The sequence below is a fragment of the Cucumis melo genome, chromosome 5 (assembly GCF_025177605.1).
Source record: "Cucumis melo cultivar AY chromosome 5, USDA_Cmelo_AY_1.0, whole genome shotgun sequence".
Lineage (NCBI taxonomy): Eukaryota > Viridiplantae > Streptophyta > Magnoliopsida > Cucurbitales > Cucurbitaceae > Cucumis > Cucumis melo.
The window spans coordinates 10,749,039-10,768,341 of record NC_066861.1 but is presented as its reverse complement, the minus strand read 5'-3'; the positions used below and the strand labels follow the sequence as shown (position 1 = coordinate 10,768,341).

At 37.6% G+C, this 19,303-nt stretch overlaps 2 protein-coding genes across 4 annotated transcripts in view; one reads left to right on the top strand and one right to left on the bottom strand.

The window, feature by feature from the left end:
• The window catches only part of LOC103496918 (eukaryotic translation initiation factor 4G), a 52,442-nt gene extending 39,232 nt beyond the window's left edge, over positions 1-13,210 (bottom strand). Inside the window, exons 1-10 of one of the 3 annotated variants that reach the window (XM_008458957.3) lie at positions 13,009-13,199; positions 12,620-12,880; positions 12,356-12,462; positions 11,972-12,097; positions 11,786-11,859; positions 11,585-11,641; positions 9,721-11,178; positions 6,464-9,615; positions 5,017-5,211; positions 4,452-4,896 (exon numbers count right to left, since the gene is read on the bottom strand). In XM_008458957.3, coding sequence (XP_008457179.2) covers positions 4,566-4,896; positions 5,017-5,211; positions 6,464-9,615; positions 9,721-11,178; positions 11,585-11,641; positions 11,786-11,859; positions 11,972-12,097; positions 12,356-12,462; positions 12,620-12,786 — 5,667 coding nt within the window. In that variant the 5' untranslated portion in view covers positions 12,787-12,880; positions 13,009-13,199 and the 3' untranslated portion in view covers positions 4,452-4,565. Of the gene's footprint in view, positions 1-4,451; positions 4,897-5,016; positions 5,212-6,463; positions 9,616-9,720; positions 11,179-11,584; positions 11,642-11,785; positions 11,860-11,971; positions 12,098-12,355; positions 12,463-12,619; positions 12,881-13,008 lie in introns of those variants that run through there. The other 2 variants (XM_008458958.3, XM_051084593.1) reach the window with 2 other exon arrangements.
• LOC103496917 (uncharacterized) lies at positions 65-2,048 on the top strand. Its single transcript, XM_008458956.3, has 3 exons — positions 65-253; positions 1,183-1,252; positions 1,735-2,048. The coding sequence occupies exons 1-3, from the start codon at positions 119-121 to the stop codon at positions 1,779-1,781; spliced, it is 252 nt and encodes an 83-aa protein (XP_008457178.2). The 5' UTR covers positions 65-118; the 3' UTR covers positions 1,782-2,048.
• Positions 13,211-19,303: the final 6,093 nt, after the last annotated feature.

The window sequence follows — 19,303 nt, the reverse complement described above, 5'->3', positions numbered from 1 at the left end:
TGGGCCTATCGTTTTGGACTCGATATGGATGGCCCAGCATCTGCTTCCCTTCTAAAATCACTTCACTCTACCCGAAACGAAACAAAGCAATCGAATCGCGGGTGAGATCAGTCGGCAAATGGCTGCCGACGGTGGTTTTAGCACGGCGGCGTCCCCGTCGATTACAAAGGAAGAACAGAAACTGGAAATTACAAAACAGATGAGAAGTCTTGAGGTCGCCATTGCAGAGCTCAATCATCTTTCCTCTACCAGAGTAAGCCCTACCACGCTCCTTCACTACTACTTTGTCTTCTTCTTCAAATTTGAACTAGATGTACAACTATGTACTGCCATTCCGTTTGGAAAAATTGTCCGAACTCTGCCTATTTTTCTTTTCTCTTATCGCTCGCTATTTACTAGGGTACAGTGGAACTGAAATCTTCGCTACATGTTAATCTAGGTTTTGAGTCTTCGAATAATTGCTGAACTCATCTGCTTTTTTATTCGATTTTAGGTATTTTTGAAACTCTAGACGAACTTCTGGTTTTTTTTTTCTTTTTTTCCTTATAGTTTCGAAGAATGTTAGTTTGGTAGTCACTTCTGATTGCTCTATTTTTCATTTTATTGAGCTCTAATAAAGGATTAAAATGTCTCAAATTAAGGAAAATATATGTGAAAACATTCATGTGAATCAATTGATATTCTTACAAGAACATGTACAGATATTGATACTAAATTGTTTCATTTCTGCAAATAATAGTGGAAGCATTAATATGTGGATGAACTCAATTTTTTTTATATCCATGAGTGTTTGTGACTAATTTCATGGGACAAGCTGACGACATTTGATAGTCTTTAGGATATTAAATTCTAGTCAAGTCAACACTGACCTCTTTGACATTTTTTCATTTTTTAATCTATCATTTTTTAACATTAGGTCACTCATGATGGTTGAACACATAATATCACTTCAGTAACTAGGTGTTTTTGTGATTATGATCTTAGTTTGATTTCATTGGATTGGAGTTCTATGTTTTTTATGGGTTTTTTTATGTCTTAGTATTTTCTTTTTATTCTGTTCAATGAAACTTAGGTTTCCTACTTTTGGGGAGAAAAACATCGAGAAGATTAAAAGATGAACAGCCATCGACTCTCTCTGAGCAATCTTTTACTCATTCTGACCATTACTCTTGCAAATTGCAGGCTGTCTATCAGAAAAACGGAAACCTATTTTTTCGCACAACTGTTCAAAAAGCAACTACTTCGGAACAGAGTAAGAATATTTGCTTTAAAAAACTTCTAGACCCCATGTTTTATGTCTTTCCTCTCAATTCAAGCTAATTTACTTCCTCATTTTAGGCAATTCCATCAATGTTTTTATGACTCAAGGTTTTGATTATCCTTTCGAGGAAGAAACTTTCTTTTTTGAAAATATGTTGTGGAAGTGTGGTTAAAGTATTGAATAGATATCAATAAAAGTTCGATATATAGCAAAATGTCTAAGTTAAAAGGGGTTGAGTGAACTTTTTAAAGTCCAAGGGGGACGTTATTGAAACATAGCGCAAGCCACAAATTAGTAACTGGAAAAATGTTTGCCTTTTTATGTGAGAGTTCAAATCATTTTTGAGTTCCTGATATGTATATGATCTTTTTTCTGTTTGAACTTGCTTCGTCCTTCAAATTTATGAAGTTCAATTAACTACTTCGTTTTGATCCCACCTCACCATTTTGATTGTGGCTATTTTCTCCTTTTAGAAAAACTTGATGCGGCTAAAGCAAGGCTTGAAAGACTGAATTCTTGATTCGGACCCTCCAACAAGGGAGTATTTTCTAAGTGCTTCAAAAAGCGTTTTTAATTGAAACTCAGGAGCAAAGGGTTATTAGAGGTTCAAAATTCCTTTTAGTAAAATCTTTTTGCTAAAACTTCTTTCACTTTGATCACTGCCTATTCTGTCTATAAATGTGTAATGCTATACTACTTATTTTGTGCCTTAGAATCTATGCACTATTTTGAACAATTTGAAGTGATAATTCATCTAAGACGAAAATAAATTCTCCATTTGACCAAACTAGATTGATGTTCAAATTTCCACTTTCTGGCTAGGTGGTCACTTGGTAGAGTTGTTGATAACATTAATGCTCTACCTTGGAATCTTACAAAGTGTAATTAGTGTCATATCTTTGTTGGATATTTTATCATTTGATTAATTTGAACTTTAAATTGGAAAGTTAGAATCTTGGCTGTTTCAATATGGGGCTTCGTCAGTGAAAACGGATTGTTTTTTGTTTCTTTAGGCACTCAAAAAGAAACCTTTTTGGAGATCCGAAATATCACTTTCTTGTGTGAAAGAATTTTGGAATATTTGAAGGCTTCTTTTCCAGTCCAACCTAAACCTTTCCTTTTCACTTAAAAGAATGTCAATTTAAAACTTCATATTTAATTTGTTTCTATTGTTTTCAAACAATAACTTTTTAAATATAGAAATTATATGCAATCACATTGTATAGTAGTACTTAAACCTTTTTCTCTGGGATAAAAAGTGAAGTAAACTTTTATTTTGAAAAATAGCCGAATGTATTTAGGTTAAAAGAGAAATAGCAAAATGAATTTGAATACAGTTGATTACTAATTATTTGATTACAAAATACCCTACATAACCTAGATTTATTCCCATTTAAAATATATTTTATTTAAAGAAAATAACATTTGATTCAACTCCTAAAAACAGAGATAAGATCAACCTCTTGAAAAAATTAAAAAAAAAAACCTAAAATGCGATCTAAACATTTAAAATAAATGATTGACCTTTACTTCACACAGAATCTACCATAAAAGAACTCCAAGCTGGAAGAAAGAAAGGTTGCAATATAGTTAAGAGTCCAATATTTTCAGATTAAGATTGATTGGTAGAAAAAGAAACTAATTGCGGTGGGGATCTGTTTTATTCTGCTGAGATAGAGCTCTGCAACACAGCAACAAAAGTTGGAAATAAAAAAGAGAATGGGATGGGAATGAAATTGAAGAAATAGAAAGATGAATTGATATATATATATATATATATATATATATATATATATATATATATATATATATATATATATATATTTTTTTTTTTTTTTTTTGAATGGCAGATGAATTGATATTTCATTATTTAATAATTACCAAATTTCAAGAATACCATCGTTGCTACAAATTACCAAATTCCTAAAATGATAACGAACTAGATTTTATTTATTTTTAAGATATATCTTTTAACTCAACAAAGATGTAATTTCAAAGATCGTTGAGAGAAATTTTGGGAGAAATTCAATGTCTATCGTAAAGAATTTGAAAAGAACATTTTTTGACACTAATCTAAGAGGGTTCTGGAACTATTGAGGGAGTATTGTATTAAAATCCTCTCGCTACCATATTGAAAAATCATTTAACAATTAAAATACAGAAACTTAAAATTAGTAGATTATAAAGATCGAAAGTGAATTGATCCTCACGTGTCTTAGAGGTGTAAGAATAACAAAGTAACCCAACAACTCGGACTATCCAATCCAAATTGGTCATATTATGTTTAACTTGATGCAAAACATATTTAATTTATGCTAAATGGTGGAAACTTAATTCGAGTTATTAGGATGGGCAGTCCAACCAATTCAAGAATATGAATTGAGTTGAAAATGCCTTTTATTATATCTACGAACTAAAGAGTGAAGGTATCGACAACATTTCACACTTTTTGGCTCAAAACATAAAAAGTTACAAAAAAGAGAAAATGTTCCTTCCTTGCCAATGAAAAAAAAAAGATCACCTTTTGTTGCAAATCCCAAATTAAAAGATAAAATAAAATTAGATGTGATTAAGAATGCTTTTCAAATTGATGTTAATCCTATGAAAGCAACACGTTAAAGTAGGACTAGGACTAAACATAATTAAATGACTTCGGATGGAAACCACTTAAAAGATGCTTTTTTAAGTGCTTTTATTAACCATCACTTAAATAAAATAAAAAAATATCCTATACATAGTATTAACAACTTCCTTAAATCTCAAGTAAAATTACAATAGCTTAAGTTTCCCACCTAACAGACTTTTAATAAAATAAAATAACTATATTACGTATTAATATACAAATGGAGCAAAAAAAATTAATGCAATTTAGTATATAATAAATAAATCGTGACAGCTCATGGCTTTTATTAACTTTGCTATACATGATTCAAAGAAGGAAAAGAAAACAACTAAACGAGCACTCCACAACATTCAAAAGCAGGAAGGAACCATAGAAAGGAAAAGAAAGAAAGAAAGAAAGAAAAAGAAAGAGAAAAATTCAATGTTTTCTTGGTACTCTCAGCCGAACCTGAACCTATTCTATAATAATAATTTCAGAAGGCATTGTTGAATTTAATTACGTTAAAAGATGATGATGGATAAACCCCAATTATAATGAAATTTCCCACCCAACCCTCAAAAGGAAAAATATATAAATTACTTTTTCTGCAAATTAATTTAAGTAGACTAAAAAAGCATTGGGAGAGATGATCACGATTCCATCTAACAAAATTACAGCAGCAGCAATTTTGATTGACTACTCCTAAATAAATTCCTCTAACACTCTTGATTTCACAGGGTCGGGAGGCAGAAACGTCTCCAACCGCAAATTCGAGTTTGTGCGCAGATCGGTTAAGAACCCTTCGCCTTTCTCTGTTTTGATTGTTTTCAAAATGTTGCCAAGAACATCAGCTCCAAGCCCGGACTGAAGAAGGTTCCCAGGTACCTCTCCACCTTGACAGATCAAATCTGCCACTTCTCTTAAAGAAACCATGCTTTCTGTGATCACTTTCCCAAGAATTTGACCCAAATATTCTGGAGCTCTTGGGGCGTCATTTACAGAATCTTCTAAATTGCCGAGAACTGCTTCAAACCTGCCCCAATGGAGCGAGAGGAGGGAGATTAATAACAAAGAAAATGTCAGAAAATTTCTTAAATATATAATGCCATTCAACAAATGGATGGTTGGTTAATGCTTTTTTTTTCCTCATTACCCTTTAACAAGATGAGCCTGGTTCAATGTGCCATTGTTAGGCCTCGAGAGGTTAACAACAAGTTTGGCCAATAGATCCCTTTCCAAATTCGTCCTCTCGAACACGTCCGTGACCCACAGACTGATCATGGTTGGATGGAAGGCTGGAGAGTTCAACTCTTTAATGCACAAAGCCACTTCCTTCTCATCTCTGGCACTGAAAGCAGAAAAAACAACAAAAGATGAAGCAAAGCAGGTTATCATATCCCTTTTTATTATGGTATGAATCTCTCACACAATAATATCATCAGACCCTATAACCATTTGATTGCAAGGAACTCGTTTAAATATCCTAATTCAGTAGCCACCAACAAATTTGAACTAATTTTACTTCTTTCACATGCCCCAGTTATGCAAGGCCAACTATTTATCCAAATATAAGATATATGACATCATTGCGCCATTGAAAATCCAGATTTAAAAAATAAATAAATGTAGTAGCATATATGAAAATTTTAAAATGGTAAATTAAATATATTACCATGCCCAGTCAAACTCATGTGGTTCAATAGTTTCTAACAGTAAAACATTTATACAACTGAGAACTCATTATGCACTAGAAAAATCGAGAAAGAAAATGAACTTTAACATCTTCTCTTCAACCATCAAAACTCGTGTTTGGACTCGGGCAAATAAAATCAAGTGCCCTAGTAAAAAACTCATTACCATGACAAAAGTCATTCGATGAAGCGCGAGCTTCAAAGTTTTGAAGGCAGAATAAAATCAGCTGCTCTATGATTCTCAAGAAACTTCAACGTAATGAGGTCAGAACAAAAACCACTCCATTTTGAAGGCAGAATATGACAAAGCTAAGACATAGGACATCAAGTGCTTCTAAAGGACTTTCAGCCTATTAGAGTTATAAATTAACTTCTAAAATAGATTCCCTAAGCACAATCAGTCCAATTATTTGATACCTCACCAAAAAATGACGCAGTATTACCTTGTTCTCAGGCTGAATGTGCTTATTTAAGTCCCCAAAACAAAATAAACAATGACTGTCTCGTATAAAAAAAAAAAAAAAAAAAACCAATTAGGAAGGTTGCGCGTTCCAATCTTTAGAACTTCATCCAAGAAATTGCCTTACAAATACTAACAATCTCATAGACTGGTCATAAGGAACGTTCGTTTATTCTAAATAAGATTGAGAAGCTCAAGGTCTCACAATACACCACGTTTATTCTAAAGGCTTACCAACGGGTTTAGGATTATATGAACTAAAGTGATCTCAAAAAACTAATGACATGGTTACATTAACACATTTTATACAATTTTGAAAAGCCAACTTCATCATAGAACTAATATTTGTAGCAAAACCCCATTACACGTTGATCCAATATTACCATCCATGTTCGGTCATAAAGTTCATTTACAATGCAAGGAAATAAAGTACTCAAGAAATTGCATACCTGTAAAACTCCTTGATTGCTGTCAATGACAATTGTTGTAACCGATCTTCAGACAGTACTTTTTCAGATGGAAGACTTGGGGTCAAAGCTGGCCCCGGTGGTGTGGCAGGTGAAATTGGACGAGATCTATCAAAACTCCGACCTGAATGTCTCAAATCCTTATTCCCATAATTTGAATAACGCTCTGGACTACTTATATGGTCCATTGAAGTTGGACCAGCAAATCTCTCCGGCATATGTCTTGAAATTAGATCCTCCTTAGAAGTTAAGGTTGCACGCTCTGATGCAGAACTATATCCATTCAAAGAAGCTATTGGTGCACTTCTCAAATCTCCTGGAAGTGGGGACATATCAGCAGGAGCAGCAGAACTTGGTTGTGGTCCTCTAATGGACATTCCTCGAGCAAGGCCACCTTGTGGTCCCAAAGTAATTGACTCATCACCACCTGCTCTTTGGGATGTAACAGACAATGTCCTAGCTTCATAAGACTGTCTTTCATCTTGACGAGCATCTTGATTACCACCATATCCACGGGGTTGATGTAGAAATGCACGGAAACCCCCCATCTGATTGCCTGGGGATGACACAACTGATCCCCTAGGGCCATAATCCATAGGTGGGCCCCCTCTCCTTGCTGAAGAATTTATGCTTGGGCCACGACCAAACCTACCAGTTTGAGCCTGCCTCTCTTGAGCAGCATCTCTGTGTACTTCCTCAATCTTCTTTGGGCCTTCAACTTTTCTCCTCTGCTGCCATTTGTTCTTCCTCAGGTCAATAGCATCTTTTAGCATGAACCGAACCCTGGATGATAATTTCATGTTGTTTGATAACATTGTCATGATCTCAAAATAAGAATCCATATAGTCTTTAGCTCTGGGATGATCTATCATCTCTCCAATTGTGCTCATCAACTTGCACAAAGCTTCAACATCTTCCTCATCTGGATTCTGATATTCTCCCAGTAACTTCTTGATGCACTCGTGCATTATTCTTTCAGTCAACATTTTCTTCTTGTACAGCTCCCCTATTAATCTAATGTTACCAAGCATTCTTCTCCGTGCCTTAATCCGTTTTTCTTCTCTTTCTTCTTCAGACTGCTTTACCTCACCTTCTTCTTCAACTTTGTTGGCTTCTTCCTGTTCTCTTTCACCTCTCTCAAATTCCTCCTGACATTTGTTGAGTAACAATCTCTTAAAAGTAATCTTCTCATTGTCTTCACTTAAATCAGGCAGTTCTCCAGCAAGATGGAAACAAAAGTTGGCATACATTTCACAGAAAGTAGGCTCCATTAAAGCTTTGTCAAAAATCTGTGATATTACTCCAGTTAGCGTTCTACCATTATCAATGTTTACTGCTTTTACTTGTTCAAAGAGCTTTTCAAAGTTCTGAGGAGTTAGCTTGTTTAGTATAGCCTTCAATTGCCTCTGTTTGGTTTCTTCTTCATCTGACACCTTACCCACCTCATACTTCTTCTTAGCTTTGTGCATAGTTTGCAATGGTGTCAGCGGTGAAGGAATTAAACCCTTTTGAAAATTGGTAGCCCGCTGCCATCTATCTGCATCAGAATTATTTCTCTGTAACCCACCCTGTGGTCCCATGGACTGCATAGGCCCAGCAAGTATTCCTCCAGCATACTGAACAGGAGCCTGTGCCCGGGGGTTCCTTAGAACACCAAAATTGGGTCCTTGACCAGGTCGGAAACCCGCAGTAGCTCCATAAGCTAGATCCAAACGAGGATCCTGTCCAGGAGCAAAAGGTCCAGGCAATTTGCTCCATCGGTCATCATCAACCAAATTACTACCACGACGATCCAACCGTGATCCCCCACTCGAAGGTCTATCTACACGTCCTGGACTTGGATATGGATCACGGTCATGATGATGGGATACATTGGTATGAGTACTCATTAAAGACTCTATATCAGATGTAACTTCAAAGTTATGAGGAAGGTCCAGAAACTGCTCGGCAAACTTGAGGAGAAAATCCCTAGAATACTTCTTGGCCATATCTCCTGTTCTGTCTCCACTGTCGAGCATTGATGTACCTACACCATCGCCATTAGCTGATTCCAGATCAGGAGTAGCAATGTCAGCAGCATCTTCCCAATCATCAGGCTCAGCTTTACTCAGAGCACCAGCATCTTCTTTAATAGCCTCATTGGACTCCTGCTCTGTGTCCACACTAGATGATCTACTTTCTGTCCTCTCAATACTCTCTGAATGTGCTACTGTTTCTTTCTTCTCTTCAGGTCGCTTGTATGCATTATAAAGGTCAGAAGTTGTTCCAGCAGCATCTGCCATTTGAAGAATTGCCTTCAGCCTCTTCTTAGCTTTCCCAGTAGTACCCTTAACCCTGTTAGTCTCCACAACAGATTTATCCTTAGTACCAGAAACACCTTGTGAACTATTGGCACCGGTACCAACAGTATCCAGCACCTCTCCATCATTCTTTCCTTCTGAAAGTCCGGGGTTTAGAGCAGGTTCAGATGGTTGGTCGGATTTGACAACGTTTTTCAGAACTTCATTGCTACTCATATTGTCATATCTACCAGAAGAATCAACAACTAACTTGTCATCTTGAGAATTTTCAGGAACAGTTGAACTAGAACTCACGGAAGCAGAGACATCAGCTTCTGCATTACAACTCACAGGTTCATCCACAGCCCTTTGAGCAGTTTCAGAGGTCAAAACCTCGTTGCTAACAGTAGCTGAGCTCACAATCAAGTCCCTTTCTGTTTTCTCAGCAACCTCCACAGACTTTGAAACATCATGATCCAAAACATTTTCAGAATTCTTAAGATCTACAGGAGGTTCAGAAAATGTTGCTTGTCCTTGTTCTTCTATTTTCAGCACCACGGGTTCTGAATGCTTTTCTTTTGAAGATGTATCCTGATTATCATCAGAAATGAGATCCAAGTTCTTGACATTCCCCAGACCAGGATTTTCAGGAGAAGATGAATGAGCTACAGAAACCAAACCAGCATCCTTAGATTCTAAAGGATCAGAAGTCACAGCACTGACTGATACTGACTTTCCTCCCACAACTGCAGGAATGATCAAAGATTTAGCTTCAACTGCTTCAGAAACTAAAGGAGAAGTTGTATCCTGCACTTGACAAGGTAGTCCCAATGCTGATGAAGCTTGTCCACTAATCTGTAAAAATGATGAAAAACATATACCAAAATAATGTAACAATCTAGAGTAAGAAAAACCATGATTACAAAGGTCACCAAGCAAGTTAAGAACCGACAAAAATACCTGATGCTGTAGTGATTGGGCGTACCCTTTCTTGCTCGTTTTCTTCTGATGGTCCTTGTGCAAATCAGACCCTAATAAATTTTCCCTTCTCACTTCACTATGTGCTACAGCTAACTCAGATTCCTCAGAAGAAGCAGTCAATGAAGATTGCACAGAGCTGGAATCTTGGCTTTCCAGAGAAACCATTGGAGGTCCATCAGTAAACTGTTTAGATATTACAGGTGAAGACTTAATCCCGGATGGCTCTCTTCCAAGTTTTGAATCATGTAGAGAACTCTCCGAGGTTGTATCTACTGCCCTTTGAGAAGGTGGGATTAAATCTACAGATGGGCTTGAGGGTTTCTGTGATTTGCCTTCTTCAGTTGTAGGTAATTTATTCGGCAATGTGTCAGAACCCTTGCCACCTGTAGGATCAGTAGGCATTTTGATTGTAACGTGAACAGTTCCTGAGGGAGCAGGGGGTTGGAAAGTATGAGTATCACGAGTATGCTCTCTATTAGGTGGATCTGAAATTCCATGCATTGGGCCCCCACTGGGCTTCTTAACATGCATGTCAATGTACGGCACATTTTGAGAGCCTTGGCTAACTGGATAATTAAATCTGTGAGGCTGAGAATTTGGTGCAGATTGACCACTAGGCAAAGGAAGAGAACTGGGGCTTGCAAAATATAAAGGATTGGGATTGTATGAATTAGGATAGTAGTTCATTGCATGACTTGGTGCATATGGAAGAGGCTGTGTTTGAGAAGGAAGATTATACGGAGGCCTAGGGCCTGAAGTACCAGTATCAGCATATGCATTTGATTGCTTATTATCAAATATTAACTCTTCGTGTGTTTTTGGATCAGTAATTCTAACAGCAGACTTACGAGGGCCACCAAACTTCCCTCCTTGCTGTTGAGGGTATTGTGAAGTTACATTCATGCCTAAGTTGCTTAATTGAGGAGGCAACTGAGACCCTATTTGAGTTGCAAAACCCAAGCCCTGTCCCTGATGAATGATCCCCTGCGGCTGCATTGGATGGGGATGAAGACCAGGAACAAACATTGGCTGTTGCACTTGAGGAGAGCTTCCAATCTGCAATGGCACAGGAATGGACATGTGCAGTGAAGTGGGAGTTAAGCCCTGTGATTGCATCTGTTGGTTAGGACCTCCAAATGGCACTGGTACTTGTGGTGGGTGGTAAGGCATTGTCATAGAGATTCCCGACATGGGAGTGGTGGGCTTTTGAGTTTGGTTTGTGGGATGATTTGGTGATGCTTGCATATCCTTCTTAGCCTTTTGAACTGTATGAGCATCCCCAGTACTAGGTTGGTTAATAATACCAGTATCCTTCTGTTGTAACTGCTGTCCGACATTAGGTTGATCACCAGCTCCAGTATCCTTCCTTTGTGTCTGTGGCTTGGGAGCTAAAGGTATGGGCATTGGAGGAACTGGTCTAAAAGATTCATGGCGTGCCTGATGTACAGCAATAACATACAGCTTTAGAAACTAAAACCTGGAACTAATAAAAAGCTAAGCATGGTGCAGCGAATCATCATAATTGCCAATCTATTTTTTTTATATAGGAATCATAATTGCCAATCTATTTTATTATACAAGCAGTAATCTCAAATCCAGACAAGATAAAATCCTAGATAGTTAGCAGCTTCTTGGACATATAAAATGTAACACTGGAACATGCAAAAGGATGCCAAGTGCTTTTGCATGCTGCATCAACCAGTGTAATAACTAGACTTCAAAATGTTCTTTTGTGGTTCGAACCAATCTACCAAATGATATTTGCATCAGTGGCTACCGAGTAGAGGAACTGATACTCCTAGAAAGTTAGAAATAAGCCAATCCAGAAGGAAGCAATACAAACCTGGTCACGTTTCTGTTCATCTAGATTAGGAGGAGCTGAGCTAGTCCTAACTGGAAGCTACAAAACAAAATAGGAACCTCCATTACAAATGCACATATACATGTGCTGATGCACACAAAGAACAGCATCAAAAAATTTAGAGGAAAAGAACCTACATGAAAATTAAATTTTCATTTAGTGTATTAGTTTGTGGAATTATACCTGCATACCATTCATGAATCCAGGACTAATTGACCCAAATTGGAAAGCAAATTCCTTAGGTTGATCACCAGTACCTAAGACATTAAAGGCAATCACTATCACTAATCACTAAGTAGCTAAAAGAGGAAAAATAATGATACACATTGGTTAGGAAAACAAACGTGGAAACTGTACACTACTACTTACCCTTTGCTGGGGTAGTCGGCGCAGGCCCATCAGAACTCAAGGGGGCAGATTGAGAAGTTGGAGCTTTAGGAACATCTCTGGTGCTTCTCTGGGAATGTGGTCCTTCTGGAGGCTTGGCAACTGCACCTGTAAACTTTGCATCAGATATTGCTATAGCAATACAGTCATACATGCATACATACAACAAAAAGGAAATCTCCAGACAGGACAGTAAAGAAAAAAACTGTTGAACATCCGAAACAATTTGCCCTTTAAAAAAACTAGGTACAGTTTCCATAATTCCTCCGGTACAAGAGGTAAGAATCATCAAATAACAAAACAATTAAAACAAAACAAAAAAAGCAATATATTTAGTAATGATACCACGCGAATCTGTAGACTCACCATTTTGCACTCCTCGCGGGTTAGGAGCATTACTGGAATCCGTAGAATTTACAGCAGGTAGACCTCCTCTGGATTGCCCTCCTTGAGCATTATTAGTCTTCTTAAAACTAAACACAACATCCCAACAAAACAATTATAAAAACAATCAAAGAAATCAAGATACAAAAATCACTACAAACACACATAAGACGAAAATTCAACAATTTGGGGGGGGAGGGGGTAAAACCAAAAAAAAAAAAAAAAAAGGAAACCCTAGATCATTACCTACGATTAGAAGCGATGGAGGAGGTAGGGGCGGACCCACCGGCACCGCCGGGCTTAGAGTGAGTGCCTGAAGAGCCTCGCTGTGGATTAAAATTGTTGGATCGCCCGGATTTGCGATACTGAGTGTAGCCTTCGTTCTTATCGGACCTTGATTGATTGAAGGACATATATTCCAACCCTTAATCTCTCCCGAAAAGAAGAAGAAAAGAAATAAGAATAATAATAAATAAAGAAATAAAAATCGTTTATTGCGATTACCCCCTGCAAAAACAAAGAAAGCCCATGAAAAAACAAGGCCGTAAAATCAAAGGCAAAGGCAGAAAGAAGCAAAAAAGAAAAAAAGAAAAAAAGAAAAAATGGAGAGAGTAAAAGAGTGAGAATGAAGAAACCTGTAGGAGTAAGAGGAGTGAAGGGAGGAAGAAAGAAGAGATTAGGGTTTTTAATGGGAAACCATGGGATGAGAGGAAAGGAGAGGAGAGAAGAAAAGGGGGGGGTGGGGGGGGGGGGAGGAGAAGAAGGAAGGGGAAAGGGCTAAAGGAAAGGAGGAAAGAAGAGAGGTTGGGGGTGTGAGAGTTATTGTGTGTATTAAGTTAATTTTAAGTGTTTTTGTTTAGAGAGAGAGATTGATGAGAAGAGAGGAGAATCGGAATGAAAGAAAGAAAAAAAGAGGGTAACAAACTGACTGGTAAGATGGGTCAAAAGAGGTAGATTTTTTAGGAGATCGGAGATCGAACCGAGTCTTACTTTTCCCCTTTCTCCTTAAAACAATTTTAAAAATCATTTTTCATTAAAACACACACACAATTCACAAACACACTCTCTCTTCTCAACCATTTCCTTTTTATTTCCTTTTTTTCTCTTATTTTCCTTTTCCTTTTTCCTTTTTTTTTTCTTTTTTTTTCTTTAAACTACTTTTTAACTCTATTCCTAATTCCAACTTCAAACTTATTATTCATTTTATAATTCCCATTTTTTATTACGATATAAATTTAAATTTATATAATGTATTAAATAAAATCTTCAAAGTAATTGAATCAATTCAATCAACGTAAATATTTTTGTGTTATTATTTAAGAAAAGTTGGTTGTTCAAGTATATGGGAAACTTACAACTCTAACAATTGGATTTAGTTTAAAACTTTTTCAACTTAATCCTTGAGTACCCCTAATCCATCAGTGAGTTCCCCTAACTCACATTATTTAACTTATTGATCTAATTCTCTTAACATAATTTAAATGGTTAAGACATGTATTTAATATTGGACCAAGACATAAAAAGTTTGAATTTTCACGCAAAATGTTGTTTAAATAAACCCAAAAACCCCATGTATTAAGACAGGCTATTTAACTCACACAATCGGGTACATATACAAAACCACCTCTTTAGCATATAGACCTATCTATGAGGTTTCATAACAATGGGAAGGTGATTCTAACTTTTAAAAAATATATAGACTAACTTATAATTTTTCTCAACCATATGAAACAAATTTATAATGAGAAATCGCAATGCTATCGACTTGAATATGTCATTTTGTAGGCGTGTCATTCATATTTGATGTTTTGTAAATAGAAAAAAATCATCAAATCTAAATTTTTAATTATTTTTATTACCTATTTGTCCTAAACCATTAATTGATAGAGAGAAAAAAAGTTAGAGAGAGAAGAGTGACAATCAGTAATCGATGATTTGAAGTGTCAATGGTCAATGAAGGTAAGTGGTGCACAGAAACAAATGGTGTGGAGTTGGTGAAAAAGGGATGTCGGGGAAAGAAAGATAGAGAGAGAAAGAGAACAACATCAACTAACATGCAACGAGGAGGTGGGCAATGGCAAACGGTGTGGAGCAATGCTAGTTATTTGAAGAGCGGTGTTGGGGAGGGGTGTGCTGCTTTAGAAGAAGAGAAGGTTCGAGTCTTTTTTTTTCAATTCTAAATGTATCATTTTAATTAAAGTGTATTAAAAGGTATCAATTGTCTTATCAAGATATGATGTATCAAGTGTACCAGGTGTATCCATGCATTTTTTACTTTTGTTGCTTGAGTAATTATAATTGATAGCAATTTTAGGAATAAAAATTAAGTGTATAGCAACATTTTAAAAGAATAATAATCAAGTGCATAGCAAGATAATAATCATTAATAGACTTTGCTATATTTACAATCTTTTAAAATATTGTTATATATGCTATTGTGGGTAAAGTTTAGCCTACTTAAAGAGAACCTATGGGAGAGTCTAAGCAAGTTTAGTAAGAGCTCGGTGGACCCATGAGGTGAACCTAGCCTATTCAAAGAGAACCTATGGGAGAGTCGAAGCGAGTCTAATGAGAGCTTAGGGGACCCATGAGATGAAAACCTATATAAGGGAGCTTAAGTGAGCCTAGTAAGAGCTCAATTGATCCATGAAGCAAACCTAAGCGAGCCAGGTAAGAGCTCGGTGGACCCATGAGGTAAACCTAAATGAGATCAGTGATAGCTCGATGGACCCATAAAGTGATCCTAAGCAAGCCTAATGAGAGCTCAATGGACCCATATTATATAATTCGTTGATCGTTATTAATAAAGTGTTATTATAATTTCAATAAAACGTTATTTATTATATTATTAGTTTTGTCTTAATAACCTAAATCTAATAAACTAACATCCTAAGTTGTTTGATGAGTTTAAACAGTATGTAAAGACATAAAAGGATTAATGTTCAAGCTATAGCTTAAAGGGTCTATAGTATAGGGATAAGATTTGGTACCTTATCCTATTAACAGTATGGATACGTGATGTAAAAAGACTAAGGGTTAATTGGGTAATTAGATAATATTCTAGATTAATTTCCTTTTTACCCCCCACTTGTAATAGAACTCTATAAATAGGAGTCTTCTCCTCTTGTATGAAGTATATTCATTCTAATAAAAGATCCACAATTTTCGTTCTTGGAGGATTTCTCCTTGAGGTTACTTAAGCCACATCAATTTGGTATCATAGCAAACCGTTTGGGCCAACATTGACTGTCGCCGGTGGAAGACTGGGAAACTCTTGTTGACGCCGATCACAAAAGGGAGTTTTGAGTACTGTTGTTGTTGCCAAACAACACATATTTAATTAGGGGAAACCCTTAAAATTCCAATAAAGAAAGAAGATACCAAAGATTTATCAAGGTTTTGCAAGAATGAACTACTATTGATCAAAGAAGATGTTTAAGAGAAAAACTGTAACGACCCAACTTTCCGGACTAAGCTGAGGTCACTACCAAACACCAAAACTCGACCATTCAACATAAAATTTAAAACGGACCAGTTACGATTCATTAAAACATTAAAAATCTTACAAATGACAGTTTCGGGCCCTATTTTAAATAATCAAAAAAATCACAAAATAAAAATATCAAGTCACCAGTTCAAAATCACAAGTCAAAATATTCTGACAAAATACATAGCGGAAGCGATAAGAAAATCAGACGCGTCCATATGGCCTTCACGCATCCTTCCTGCCTCTCGTCGATCTGCCCCTCGCGGTACCCCTACCTGAAAAGTTAAAGGAGAAAAAGGGTGAGTATAAACATACCCAGTAAGGGACCCACTACTGGGCCCGCTAGGGGACAACAGTTAACTTCCTATTCGGGGGTACCCTACATAACAGTCTAGTGCTCCCGAAGGATGCACATATCAGTCTAGTGCTTCCGAAGGATGCACATATCAGTCTAGTGCTCCCGAAGGATGCACATATCAGTCTAGTGCTCCCGAAGGACGCACATATCAGTCTAGTGCTCCCGAAGGACGCACATATCAGTCTAGTGCTCCCGAAGGATGCACATATCAGTCTAGTGCTCCCGAAGGACGCACATATCAGTCTAGTGCTCCCGAAGGACGCACATATCAGTCTAGTGCTCCCGAAGGATGCACATATCAGTCTAGTGCTCCCGAAGGACGCACATATCAGTCTAGTGCTCCCGAAGGACGCACATATCAGTCTAGTGCTCCCGAAGGATGCACATATCAGTCTAGTGCTCCCGAAGGACGCACATATCCGTAAGGCACACTACCCCATAGATGAAGCTAACCGTTACCCCTCAGTCCAAACTAAACTGTCTACATCAGTCACATCCCAACGGCATTCATATCACAGTCCCGCCATAGGCTTTGTCAGTCAGATAGTATAGGTTTAAACATCTACACCCTCAGTTGCTATATGCATTACCGATTCGCACACCAATAGAGAAAACCCTAGGTCCAATCGACTAACCAACCAAAACCGGACTCACTGTCCATCCCCGTCCAATTTCCATGAACTACAACCAGACCAGTGTTTTACTACATACTGAAACGTACTTCAAGGTCCATTAACATAAAATCTCAATCCACAACTCGCAGTAACAGTATATTTACATCAGACAAATATAATAACAGTACTTAACAGTCAACACGCGTACAGTTATTCAGTACAATCACTAACGTGTAATCCCCTGTGGATTACTACGTTTTCAGTCTGGATTCGGGGTCCAGTAGTAGGAAAACCCTTACCTGATACTCGGTTATGCCCCTCGATCAAATCCACGCTCAACAGATCAACCTGAACGAAAACACAAGGATTTTAGTTGATGACTCTAGCAGAAGTCGCTTTAAAAGGTCCGAAACGACACCCGTTGGCTTACCCAAGGAAAAGAAGCTATCTCCAACCAAGCCTACCGCGAGACCCGAGAACCCAAGTGTCAACTCTAAACTACCTTCAAGGGAGAAAAGTAGGGCCATAACTTATTCCAATATTCAAACTCTAATCGGATGTAGCAACATTAGGGAATTCATCGAAAACAATCCTTACCGAAGACTCACCGTGACCCGGAGCGGAGGAAGGAAGGCTTAGGTGGCTTGGTGAAACAAGGAACTCGGCTCGGCTTGAAGGCGCTCGGCTCGGCTCCACCTCGGCTCGGCTCGGCTTGGTCTCGGCTCGGCTCGGCTTGTGGCTCGGCTCGGCTCGGCTCGCGGCTCGGCTCACTCGGCTCGCGGCTCGGCTCACTCGGCTCGCGGCTCGGCTCACTCGGCTCGCGGCTCGGCTCACTCGGCTCGCGGCTCGGCTCACTCGGCTCGCGGCTCGGCTCGCGGCTCGGCTCGCGGCTCGGCTCGCGGCTCACTCGGCTCGGCTTACTCAGCTCGGCTCACCCGGATTTGTGTGGCTCGGACCGGAAACGGGTTCGGGTCAGCTTGGAACCGGGTCGGGTTAGACGAAAAACGGCAGCACGGTTCTGAGGCTTCTTCCTTCCGGCGAACGACGGCGCTTCCCTCTGTGCTCTGTCGGCGTCGGAAACACGAGCTGATGACGGAGAGGAAGCCGGCGGTGGTAGAAACGAAGAGAGAGAGGGAGTTATCGGCTGCCGGCGGTTGGAGGCGAAACGGAAATGGATGGAGGCCGCGGCGGACGAGCGTCTGCTGTCGTCGGTGAGGGGCTGTAAAGAAGAAGAAGAAGGAGAAGAAAAGAAGGAGAGATGATGGTGATGGTGGCGATGCAGAGACGAGGAAGGAAGGGATGGAGGAGAAGAGGAGATGGATGGGGCTCGGGGGCGGTGGCGCGGCGTGGAAGGGAGAAGAAAAGAAGAAGAAAATCGGGGGAGGGAAAAAGAGAGAGACGGCGCGCAAAATTAGGGTTTTTCTTTTAAAAAAAAAATTTAACATATATATATATATATATATATATAACTTTTAATAATAATAATAATAATAATATATATATTATATAATAATAATTATAACTAATGATTAAATATTAATATTAATTAATTCTATTAATAATCAATAATAATATATATTAATCAAAGTAAATATAATTTATAATAACATATTACTATTAAATAATTATAATAATATTAAATAATAATATTAATATTTATTTTAATTAAATAGTAAAAGGAAAAAAAATATATTAACATTAAAATTGAATGACAATAATACCCAATACTAATAATATAATTAATATTATATTATTAAAAATTCACTTAAAAATGCGAAAATTTTTACCTCGAGCTTCGGGGCGTTACAAAAACCAATAGTTGGTATAGATAAGAAAATTAGTTTTACTTTCATAAACAATGTTGGAGTTCTTATTTAAGTGATTCAGAAGAAGAATTTCAACATTCTGATTTTGGCCATGCTCGATTTTCTAATAGAAACTATCATTATCCAAATTGGAAATTTGATTCTAGTGACTTCAACGATGCTTCTAAGGCAGTTTGGAATGGAATAAGAAGGCGTCAGTATCAAAAAATGGCCCAACAATCCAATCAAACCCATTTTCAAGAAATCAACATAAGATTGAAAGTTGGATGAATTAAAGAATGGTTAAGAATGGATTTTTACCATCCAAGAAGAACGTTCAAGACTTAAAATTACTCTTTTGATTATGAAACACGATCAAGAAAGATTGGTTCCAGAAAATCAATGGATAAGTCTTATACTCGCTATTAGATTGAAACATGTTCAAGAATCCAACAAAATGACAACTTAGATCCTATGGCATTGGAACAAATAAAGAAAGCAACAAAAGAAATTCAACGTTCATTGGGGAAAATGACTCAGCATATCGTTTAACTATCAATTCATATGTAAGAGTTCAAGAACGGACTGGTTTCATATACAAAAGAGAATCAAGGGAATCAAGGTTGAAAAATTTTCAAATAGAAACTCTTGAAGATAAAATCAAAG